Source organism: Paralichthys olivaceus, chromosome 4, assembly GCF_024713975.1.
Source record: "Paralichthys olivaceus isolate ysfri-2021 chromosome 4, ASM2471397v2, whole genome shotgun sequence".
In the NCBI taxonomy this organism is placed as follows: Eukaryota; Metazoa; Chordata; class Actinopteri; order Pleuronectiformes; family Paralichthyidae; genus Paralichthys; species Paralichthys olivaceus.
Genome location: NC_091096.1, coordinates 10,135,304 through 10,147,933, shown reverse-complemented (window position 1 = coordinate 10,147,933; position 12,630 = coordinate 10,135,304). Strand labels below are relative to the sequence as shown.

The 12,630-nt window shown below is 40.3% G+C and overlaps 1 protein-coding gene across 1 annotated transcript; it reads right to left on the bottom strand.

Annotated features, from left to right (window-relative positions):
• Positions 1–948: 948 nt before the first annotated feature.
• LOC109639314 (transmembrane protein 252) lies at positions 949–2,118 on the bottom strand. Its single transcript, XM_020102701.2, has 2 exons — positions 1,717–2,118; positions 949–1,324 (listed from the first exon to the last, which is right to left on the bottom strand). Exons 1-2 carry the CDS (start codon positions 1,986–1,988, stop codon positions 1,096–1,098), a joined length of 501 nt encoding a protein of 166 aa, XP_019958260.1. The 5' UTR covers positions 1,989–2,118; the 3' UTR covers positions 949–1,095.
• Positions 2,119–12,630: the final 10,512 nt, after the last annotated feature.

The following is a 12,630-nucleotide window of genomic DNA, read 5'->3' as shown; positions in this document are numbered from 1 at the left end:
AGAGTTGCACACCAGAGCACATTAATGCTCCACCAGTGTTTTTATTGTGGTGAACTTTTCAACTGAGCTGTCAGGTGTACTTAAGAGTACAACAGGTGTACTGTCAGGTGTTCTCCAGAGTGAGTACTCGTAATCTATTAAAACGGCCTGTTAGCAATTGATGTCATACGGTGCTATTATTGGCCTCAGTATCACCATAGCAGACAAATATACTCAATACAAAAATATTGATACAAATATTGATATATTTTCTGTGAGTGAGACCAATGACACTGTTACTATACCATGGTTTAAATTTTTATACTTTCCATATGCAAGTTTCTACATTAATATTGCTGGTTGTCCTATAACCAGATATTTGTCATATGTATGCTTGTAATGTGCAATAATTGAAAATGCCAATGAAATGTTAATCATAAAAAAATATATAAATATAATTTGCCATAAAAATAAAACTCTAACTTATAATATCCTTGTACTGATAATATTCCTGGTTCTAGTGGGAGGCATATGTGTATATACTCAACTTAAAAACATACAATTATGATTGTTGGTTTGATCTAATTATAAATGTAATATATATAATAATTAAGGCTGATTTATGAAGCATTATTATATAGTCTTAAAGACTGTAAAAAACATTATGTACCCAAGGTTGGCTAAATATTGAGAATGAAACATTTGGAGGACAGACCATATAATGACACATTTTGTCTTTTTTATTTTATAACACAGTGCAGGTAAAAAATAAATACAAGTATATTAGTCACTTCACGCGTCCATCCATTCACCAGGTTCAAACTGTTCTCAGTTGTTCGTCAACAGTCTCATAACTCAGATGTAAAGCTCAACCTTTTTTAAAGGAACCACTGATATAACATCAACACTGATCCACAGTTTAACTGACCAGCCTGTTCTTCTATAAATAGCTCTGGGCTGAAACAAGTCTGAGCAGTTTGTTTGAGTTCAGAGGTTAAGAGCTGGATGTGGATCCATGGCACAAAGGTGATGTCAACATGTCTCTGAGGTCCATCGTTTTGCAGCCAGGCCATCCATTGACGCGTCTTTTGCATTTTTTTTTTTTTGCATTACATCTCATCTCTCAGTCAGTGAGGGGAAAACGTTTCGTCCCTGCTGCTCCACCTGACTGTACCGAGGAGGCTGCTCCCAGCTCCACGTGCAGTCGGGGGCCTCTGAGCTGTCCTCGCTGTACAGAGGAGGAGCGAGACTCATCTCAACATCCACAACCACAGACTCGGGGAGCGTATCAGAAGAGACCTGGCCAGTCTGGGACTCCTCGTACGACGGAGGAAAGGAGCTTGGTCTGCAGAGGAAAAGACAGGGTGTTTGTTTTGTGTCACTTTGTTTGTTTTACAGGGACAATGCACATTATTCAACAAGATTTTATCAACAGAAAGAGATGCAGAACTAGTCTGTAACGATATGCATTATCTGTTGTTACAGGCCAGATGTTGAAATTTCACCATAAAAATAGAATAAGGGTTAAAATGAGATGAGAGATATAGAAAGCAAATTTAGTTTGTTCTGTTTTGATGTTGAAACAAAACGTAACTTCTTTTATATTTCAAACAATTCTTAAATGAATGAGATTAAAATGCTTAAAAATTCCATATTTAAAAAAAAAAACAAACAGATTATTTATTAGTGTTTTTCATCAAAGTCAAATTACAGCGTTGTCATTCTTATTACAATTACCTGTCAATGGTGTAGATTTGGAGGTGCTGCTCAGGTCCTCCTCTCTGGTACATCTTGCTCTTCATGCTGTGACAGATGGACCAGAAAACCCCGATGAGGATCACCATGAGGCCGAAGGCGACCATGATATAGGCTGGGACTATCCTCCAGGTGCACTCCAACCTGTTCGGCAGGGACAGCAGGTACGCCCCGATGCACGTCAACGCAAATCCCACACCGGGCAGGACGATACGGGCCAGAGACCACATCTGCTTCGTCACATTCATGATCATTTCACTCACTTGTCGCCTTTCCCTCCTTTTTTGTGTCTTGTGATGGAGAGAACCTTGAAAAGTCCTGATGACACTACTGTAAATTACTTTCAGTTTTCAGTTTCAGTCTCTTATACTAGAAACAAGTGCCCTCTCCAAATTTGAACACCAACACATGTTGCTGCAGGAGAACGTGTGTGTGAGTGTGTATGAGTTTCTCTGCCACCTCCTTGGGGAGGTGGCTGGAATGTACCTCCCTCCTCGGTTGTATATTAACACAGTATTAATCTGGGGTCAGAGGGATGAGCGAGATAGAGCCGCTACAGGCAGAAACATTGACAAAATTCTTTTGGCTGAGAGCTGATAAAAAAACAAGAGGAGACTTAGTGGTGGACAGATGTGAGCTCCATATCTCAACATAGATGTTACACTAACTGTTAAAAGTGGAAAACTCATAAGGGACTTATTGTGCAGTTGGTGAAAGCTGAAGGTTGGAAGATCCCAGCTCAGTAAACATGATACAAACCAGATATTTTTTAGTTCTTGGATATCTTTGTCCCTGTCTGAAATCGGAGAAATACAAATCCGTCTTTTATTAAACATCTCAGAGACTATGATTAGGAGATCCCGTCAATACAAGTGCTCAACCAATCACGAGTCAGTCTCAGCTGTCAATCATGATGTTTCAACTCATTTATTGTAGCATCAGATAAATAATAAAAAACTAATTCATGAGAAAAGTGAACACTTAAAATTAAATGAAGGACCTGAAAATACAGACGCTATATTTGAGAAAAAAATTGTGTATTTGGGTTTTTTTTATTTTGCTCCATGTCCAATCCACTGTGTTCACTCACCTGATCTACTGTACATCATGTGTTCTGAAAGAGACATTTATTTTCAATAATAACAATCAAAGGTGAAAGCTGAAAAGGTTTTAGGTTTTAATTTTCCAAAAAGTTGAACAACAATGAGCTCAAAGATCAGTTCAGCAGACAGATGAGGTGTAAAGATGAATTTCAAAAGATTTTAAGATTAAGATCAATAACATCCATGTCAGTAAATACAGATTTTAATTTGACAGATGCTACATGAGTTAACATGATGCTTCAATGAGAAGTGATGTGGTCTGTTTTTTCATGGATCTCTTTTAATTTATCTGTATGAGCCTGTGACAATAGATTACACAAGATAATAATCAAGCACATTTGAATTTGAAAATATTTTTATTGCTTTCCTGGTTATTTTGAATTCATCATGATGATACATGTAATTTGGTTTCAATTCATTTGGCTGCATTATGAGAGGATTTAATTTTCAATTTCAATTTTCCCTCTGAAATCTGAGATGAAGTAAATCCTATCCAGTGAAAAACATCCTTGACTTCTTCACATGTACTTTGGCCTTGATGCTGATAACAAGCTGTAATTTTCAGACGATTCAGTGTAAATGTGACTTCCTGGTTACATAAAGCTTAACAACAAATATGGGGTGGGCGGGTCACATCTGGAACGAGGTCAGGTGCTCAAAACAACAATGTTTTATATTTCCCACTGACATCATAGGTTTTATTTACGATTCTCTGCATGTGAAGGCTTCAGATACTTTTATTAGCCCGGGCACCAGATGTGTGTTGTCACTGTAACAAGATAACAAGTCTTGTAGGAAAATGTGATCTGCAATATTTTCTGAAGTCCTCTCCAAAGGTTCCAATATTCAAGTTTTGCAAAGATGGCAAATGTACATTTTAGATTTAAATATCATTTTAAATAAATATTTGCATATGCCCCCATCACAATAAGGCTAATTAATTTTAATTAATTATATCTTTTTATGGGAAAGTCTTTTAATTTTTAACTGGTTTTAATGGCCGTTCTTTTCTTTTATGTTATCTTTCTTGTTTTGTCCTGCATTGTTTTATTCCAGTGTGTTTTGTAAAGCACTTTGTTATCATTATTAATGATATTATATGTAGTATTAGTCATAGGATTATTCATAGTGGTAGTATTATAAAAAATGCTGCAGCATGGTGCCCATGACTACTCCTTCTTATTTGTGCAGTTTGACCTGTGGCCTCTCATATGTACCTTGCTCCTTTTTTACTGGTCAGCATCATGCTATAAGATTCATCCTATGATGACTTATATCATGACGCTGCATCATGAATGGTGCACTCAACCATTCTTTGATAAAGATATGAATGAATTCTATCTGCTCCCTTTCCAACCCTTGTTATCAAAGCAGCGCAGTCATCAGAGCTCCACTCGCTGCTCTGAGATGGAACAGTTTTTATGAATCTTTATCGCTCTTATCAATGCTCAGTTAATCCCCTGAGTGTGTTGTGTTTTGTTGTTGACAGGTTAACACAGCCCTGCGTTTGATGGCCACATCAGATTGTGACCTATTAGGCTTTCACTATCACCACGTAATGAGTGTTAATAGTGGCACTTTGCTGAGCAGATTGTAAATCTTCTGAGCTGATCTACACGTTCAGCCGTCTGATGTTGGACAAGTTGTGCAGGTTCAGTTTCGATAACGATGACGTTAGCAACACGTCCCAGTGTGAGAAGATAGTGTATTTTGTCACAACTCTCTCTTCTCGTATCACAGATAGCCTGCACTGATAGGAACGACTGAGCTGACCCATAAAAGAAAATAAAGGGAAAAAACAGGTGGATGACTCTGCAAAATGCTGCATGCTACACAGCAGATAATCTGAAACAAGTGATCTCCTGTGCTGCGGTGCAATGCTCTTCTGGGAGTATATTATTGCTCTGGGGGATTTCAGTGTCTGTGTCCTTACAACAGATCCACTGTTGGTGAGAAATCCTATTTCAAAGTGTTTTTCTGCTCTCGTCCTCTAGAGGCTTGTTTTATTTGTATAAATTCACTGTATGCAAGTGCGTGTGTGTTTATGTGCCCACGGCCACGGAAGCAGTTGGTGGTCTGATGCGCCCCTGTCTGCTACACACACACACACACGAAGAAAATATACCATATGTTATCTCATATATACATATCACTCATAGTATCAAGCACAAATATAAATGGGTGATAAAATAAATGAATCAAAACAATGTACGCTCCACTTCATTAGAGGTATGAACACTACTCTTCTTCAAGATCTTCTTTCTCCTGGTGTGTACATGATGGAGAGAACGCTGTCTGACACGTTGATGTTAAAGGTTCAGCTGGAATGAGATCTGGATCGTTGAAGGCCGTAGTTTACTGTACAATCCCTTCAGTCAAGTACAGACTCAGTGAGGAGCTTTGTTAAATATCGTTCCAAAAATTCTCCCCCCTCTCATTTTCTTTTTCTACTTTGTAATAAAAGAATCCGTCCATCCTGCGTACATCCATTCCCTATGCCGTTTATCCTTTGAAGGGTCACGGGGTCAACTGGAGCCAGCCGACACAGGGCGAGGGGTGAGGTTCACTCTGCAGGTCACGATCACATTGCAGGGTTGTAATCTAAGAATGATAATCATTCATTCAAGTATTTTTCATTTGGCCTCAGCCACAGTTTAATGGACTAAATGTAGTACTGTTTGTGATTAATACAGAAGTGGAAAAAAAACACTGGAATCGATGAAGTGACCTCACACATTTCTCACAGGAACTGTTTGATTTGTAAAAAATGTGTTTCTCTGAAAATTGTTTTAAATACCAGGAAAGTAAAATCAAGTATTAATTTAGAAAAATGTAACTGAAAGGCAACACGATGAATGACTATGGGTGATGCATTTACATAAAAGTAATATTGTACTGCTGTACTTGCGAGTGGGGCTCATTTCAAATATTCTCTCTCTCTCTGTATATATATATATATATATATATAAGCAATAAAGATGGTAGTTTAATCTATAACAATTAAATTGAATTCTATTTGATAATTTCATTATGATCACGTTATACAAATTCTTCATCTTTAGATACATCCCTCTGAACTGGAAGTGAAACTATAAAGTGAAAAGATTCAAATAAAGTACATTAAATGCAGTACTTGATGAACACAAACTTCATTCTTCCAGCATTGAGGTTTTTCACTTGTAAACAACTAATAATGTACTACATGTTCCAACCTTCAAATTAACCTCCCTCTCGGTGTCACACACACACAGGAACTTCCATACACACACGTCTTCAGTTGGACCTCATTATTGAGTGATAATTATAGACAGAGTGAGACAGAGATCCATTAGTGTGAGGGAGTGACGGAGTGAAGGGCCAGTTATTCATTAATCAGCTGGACTCTGATGAGGAGCTGTCATCACCTCTGTCATTAACACACATCAGGGTCACACTGCACACTCAGCACTGTGGTCACAGAGTGCGGACACACACACACACACACACACACACATAGTGACTGGACATCAATTATTGGATTGTTTAGCGATTGAGTGATATATACATATCTGCTTGTGCCAATGCATTAGCAGTAGCAGTACCAACACAGGTCCAGTGGGGACACTATTGCTTTATCTTCTTTCTCCAGTGCCAGCGGCTGTGGAGCAGGAGCCCTGCAGCACTGACTGGTAAAAACTGTTATAATATCTTTATCATTTATAAGTGAAACAATCTTTTCTCTTCGTCTATAACATCTTCTTCAGAAGAGCTTGATCATCGGGGGGGAACTCCCTACGTGCTTAAGTCACATGTGTAACTTTAATATGATCCATTTGGAGGCACAGGCTCCATCCTGGTTCTGATAACCATGATGCTCCATCATAAAAAGGTGTTGGAAGTTTCTTTCTTTTTTTTTTGTCACAGATTATAAATCTGCTCTGCTCCGACTGTTGGATAACATCTTTATACTGTAAATAACAGTTCACTTCACTCTCCAGCCCTGGTGTCATATTATCATTTGGAAAATTCCAGATGAAAAAGAAATGTGAACCATTTATGTTAAAAGAAAACTGGCATCTTAAAAGCAGCTGCGGCTCAGGGGGTGGAGTGGGTTGTCCACTATCCTAAAGGATGGGCGGTTTGACCCCTGTCACCCCCATTTCCATGTGTGAATGTGTGCATGACAAAGACTCTACTGTAAATCACTGTATAAATACTGACCACCTCAAATTGAAGGTAAAAGTGGGCAAATAAGAAAGGGAAGGTTTTTGACTTTTCAAACTTTCACTCTAACTCTGTGTCTTTTTGTCTCTTCTTCTAAGTGGCTCTCCTGCCGCCCTCATCACGTGCGTCCCCTGATGTCAGACGTGCTCTCGTCTGTAGTGTTTCACTGCTCTTTCCTGTAGTGGCCGTATAAAGCCTTGCAGTTGTCTGGACTAGGCCGAGGCAGGAGGGGATCAATGAGGAGATCGATAGGGTCCCTGGGAGTCCTAATAGCCCTGTTGCTGCTCCCTGACTCCCTGCCTGCGCTGCCTGATACAGCAGCGCGTCAGCAGAGTGGTGGTGGTGGTGGGGCAGACGCTGTATGTCTGTGTGCGATCTGAATCCAATCTATGACCCCCCGCTGAGTCTGTACTTACTCTTTAGTCATGATACAGCACAAGTTGTGTCATTTGTGTTCCAGTGGTGGAGCTGATCGCTGAGAGGGATCTGTACGTGGCCTTCCAGCGTGTTCACTTTCAGTCTCCAGCTCCCAGGAGGAAATCAAGAGGAAGACACTGAAGAAAGAAAATAATAGTTTAGAGTAGAACTTGTACTTGAATACTGTTTTGAACTCTACTTGTACTTTATTTAAAGTGACACTGCTCCATTCCCAGCCTGTGACCTATGAATTCAGTTCATATAGGACGTTCATACAAGCCATGATTTATGTCTGGTGGCAGAATTAAGGACAGAAGCAAAAGTGCAGTGTCCTGCAGGGAGGCAAAGAAGAGGTGTGCAAGGTGAGGGCGGTGGAAGGGTGACAGGCACATCTGACTTTATACAGGAGAAAGTTTAATTTAGTATTTAAGTTGAATTACCTCACCCCTGTCCTTCTGTTTGTTTGTCAGCAGGATTACACAAAAACTACTGAACGCATTGACAGGTAGCTCGGTGGAAGGATGGGACATGGGCCGAGACAGAACCCAATATATTTTGGCGTGGATAGAGATCAAGGGGCGGATCCAGGAAGTGTTTCACTCTCTTTAACAGTGGGCGTTTTGGACACTCTCACCGATCCCCTCGAGTAATGGTTCCCAACTTGGGGTTTGTGACCCTCAAATGATTTGCAGGATAAATCTGAGGGATCCAGTCCCGATTAACATGGATCAAAAAAAGGAAATAAACGTTTTCTGCTTCACATCTTCTGACTTTTTGTAAAATCATTAAAGAAATGATAGTTTTACGGCTTCATAATTCTAAATGACGTGAACGTGAAAAATATATTTGACCTGCATGCAACTTAATGGAAAAATCTGTAACATTTAGGGGACTGATGTCTGAGTGTGTGAACTGTGGCTCTTGTTAGAGATATGTGATCTATTGAGTGCCATCCTAATATTTGTACAGTGTCTTCTGCAGCTCAGAGGGGAGCTACGTCTCTGAAGGCTGAGAAACACAACCCTAATGAAGCCCCTTGGCAAACTTGAGTCATTGAGTCTGATTGATATACAGAAGTAATATTTACCAGGTATGCCGGGTCTCGAGATGCATTATGGGAGCTGCTATACCTGCTGTTTTGGAGCTTGAATCCTTTTAATTAATATAAATATCTCTGTCTCAATTTTAACTGTTCCGGTTTTTAATCTTTCTTTAATGATACCTCTGAATGTTACACAATTTTAATATTAACCCCCCCCCCAACAAGATAAGTCTGGTCTTATATTGAATTTTTCTCACTGTCAGCAAGTCCCATGAAAACACACTAACCAACATAGTATTAGTTCATCTCTCGACACTTTCTCACTCCCCCAACTTGTCTGTGGCTCTCAGACCAAACCCCCATGATTCCCTCCGAGGATATAAATCATTAGGAATAATTCTCAAACATATAAAAGTCTCAATCATTTCCTCTAACAGCGGGACACTGTAGTTTTAAGGAAACTTCAGTCAAACAGGAGTAAATAGCACTTGGCTATTTACAGCCACGGATCAGCCAGTGCAATGGTGCGTGGCTCAATGTGTTTTTAATAGTTTTTGGATGACGGAGGTTTATGGCACAAAGTGAAAAGCTCCATGAGGCTTTGGATTCACAGACGACACTTGTTAGCAGGATCAGTTCATGTTTCCCTTTAATCTTTTCATGGGATTTCCTTTGGCAATAATATTACTTTAGTATTTTGAGTAATATTTTGGTTTTAATGTGACACTTACACTTGTGGACAAAAGGTTTACAACATCTGTTTTTCAGGCTGTTATTTATATTTACATAGTTTATTTCAGTGTTCCCCAAACTATTTTTTTTACAAATCCAACAGCCATAAACACATGTGGCGTTCGTTCTACTAAAGAAATGATGTTTAAGAAGTTTGTCCTAATGTGTTTGACCTGTATAGTTTCTTTGACTTTGACTTTCTGTCCAGTTTGTCCTGAACCAGCTCCACCATGAGGTGTAAGGCTGGAGGCTGAGCTGCTGCTCCATCATGTGAAGCCATCGTCTGGTTCTTTTCTTCTAATGTTTTGGGTCATTATGTTGCTGTAGGACCAGGCCCTGAGCAACCAATCTGTCTTCCTTTGTTACTTGTCTTTTTCTCACTATCCTGACAGCAATATACAGCAGAGTATGGTCCTAATGATGCATCAGAGGGTGGGGAACACAGTTTGGTTCAACACTTTGTACAGACAAAGGGTTTGTCAACAGAAGTTTATGTTGCTGTTGGAATCGTTTGCATTAACTTTCCTGGCTTCATTACCCCTGTCCATTTGTTTGTTTGTTTGCAAAAATAATGACGGATTACCACAGAATTTACCATTTGAGATAAAAAAAAAACCCTCAAATTTAAATAAAAAAGTGGAACAATGAAGGTTTTCTCTACACATGTTGGAATGAAATATTGAACTTTTTCAATTCATCAGCTAAAAACATGATTATCACATAAATACAAATTGAATTTACTGGGCAAATAAGAAAGAAATAGTTCTGGGATAAAATTATGTATTAAAAGTTTCTTCTAAAACTTTAAATTTAGCTCAAAAACAAATGCTACAACTTTGTTTGTGTTTGTGTGTGTGTGTGTGTGTGTGTGCATGCATGTGAGCACTGTATTCCTGAATGTGCATGTGTCACATCAGGGTTTAATCACTGTCACAGTGTGTTGTGAGTGTACATGTCTGCCCTCAGGGTGCAGGCTTTGTGGGCTCAGAACTGACAACGTACAGACTTAACGCCAACCTTAACATTTTTAATGAACTGTTACAACTGTCCCCACCCCAATTAGTTGTAAGTGTTTTAACAGTTTTAGCATATGGGTTTGAATTTAGCATTAGCATCCAATTAAACTGGAGAAACCGCTTCTGTAGTTTATGCAAATCAAACCATTGTATCTACAATATGCCTACTAAAATCTAATCTTGATAAAAAACAATGGTCCAAGCCACAGGGCTCTCACCACAGCAGCCAGAGACAAACCAGTTGCTTTGCAGCATCACTTTATTAAAACAAACAGAAACTCACAAAAACACTCAACTTAAGTGGCCAGCACTTTCTGCTGTCCATGGAGACAGCTCGGCCGCTGACTTTTGTACCAGAGGATCAATCAGCTAACGCCTCTCACCTGCACTGATTGATCCTCTGGTCCAGGTGAAGGTGCTCTCCCAGACACCTCCACTTAACCTGCTGAATTTCTGGTCTGAAAAGAATTTGAAAATAATATCCACAATGTTGCTTGCGGATAAATATCACTTCTCCTATGGATAGGTCTGCACAATATCAGTGACATCACAGCAGCTTCCTGATTGGACTTACACTAACATGGTGTTAAAATGAGTAATTCAAACCTAATGACACATTTTCAAGTGGAAAAAAAACAATATAATTACACTCTTGGCTCAATTGCGTTTGCCATCACTGAGGGTTGACGAAAACAAACACTTTATTTCCGTGTTTGAAAAACAGGAAGAAATTTGCAACGCAAAATGTTTGCATACGACCCAAGATACATCTATGATTGGTAGCAGTGTATCTGTGTATCAAATCCTGTGTGTCTGTGCCTGCATTGATATTTACACCACGATGCAGTGCAGGTTCTCTCGCTGCGCCCACTCGAAAAATTAGTTGCGAAAAAGTACAATGCATCAAGACTGTTGAGGCTCGCTGCTCTCTGAACACCCCGCTGGTTTCCCAGATTATCAGGCCTCACAGTGGCGTCTCGGTGGTAATAAATGTGTGACGTTGGTGCGTTGGTGAGGAACGGAGCAACAACAACATGATTGCAGCTAAGTGGGTTTTGTTATCTGAATATCAGGATTTAGGAGAATTAAAGTCAGGAACAAGATTTCTTAGCCATTAGGTCGTCGCTGGGTTTCCCTTACATATCAAAAACAGATGGGGGGAGGGGGCCATAAATAAAACATTTGAGGTGTACACTCAAATACTTAAATCACATTGGAAATACTTGTATTCAAGGTGTAATGAGGCTTCTATAAGCAGACAGGCTGAGTTACAGGACATGGATTGGCACTGGGTGGGTTCCCGCTTGTGAAGATCTCTCATTATTCAATCATGTTGGGATCAGTAAGTCTAATTAAACCTAGAGAACATATGCAGCGTAGAGTACCCGCACATCCCCCCCCGTCAGACAATATGCCTCTGCAGTCCATTACAGCTCTCCACAAAATACGCCTGTGATCCCAGTCATACGCCGCACATACATCACATCACATATTGCGGATCGTGAGAGATGTAAAGTTCAAAAGATCTGCAGCGGAATCATGTTGGAGGCAGATGTTGCGCCATATATCGAGAGTTCCTTGCCACATTACACTCCTCCTGGGTAGGATGATAGGACGATAAGGCCAGGGACGTCTTGCACAGGCCAGGGGGAGAGGTAATAATCGCAGCGTATAATTCAGGATAATGAAGGCTCCACCACTGGATCAGCCATAAAGAATGATAGGGGAGGCAGACAGGGAGCCGCTCATGCGTTTGACCTCCACTGGCATCTCTCCACCTCCTATAAATTTGTGCTGTGGTTTGACTTGGGGCGAAGGGAAGGGAAAGGAAGGAGGGAGGCGAAAGAGAGGAGATGGACAGATGTAAGGGAGAAGGAGGGAAGAGGAGGTGAGTGACAGGAGGAACACTTGATTTGGCTTTAGCTGAGACAAAGAGGTCAAATCTTCTTCCTCTGATCCTTTGGAGAAATATCCTGAGACCGCCGGGCCCAGAATCTATCTGAGAGGGAAAAAGAGGAATGATGCGATAATGCGATAATGATTCACGTCATCCGTGAGTGACATGTGCAAACGTAACCAAAAATAAACCCGGCGTCCATTACCGCGAAATGAGAAAACACTAAGCCGTCTCTTGCACAACTCTCTCCCACTTGGTGCGTCCCTCCCTCTCTGTTTTCCCTCCAGTTCATTGGTATGCAGGCGTTGTGGTGGTATATTGTGGGCAGACTGGGCCGCGCTGCTCTCCTCTACATGTCTGCTAAATGACAGTAATTATTTTCCTGGGCTGCAGGCGACTCATGCATGTTTTATTTCCACCTCCACCTCCCCCATCTGCCTGCATGGCGATGCATGGCACACACAGTGGTGGAATGAAAAACAAAAT

Coding starts and splice junctions, on each gene's coding strand:
- LOC109639314 (XM_020102701.2), bottom strand. CDS start 1,988: ATGATCATGAATGTGACGAAGCAGATGTGGTCTCTGGCCCGTATCGTC. Junction 1,325..1,716: donor CAAATCTACACCATTGACAG/GTAATTGTAATA, acceptor TTTCCTCTGCAG/ACCAAGCTCCTTTCCTCCGT.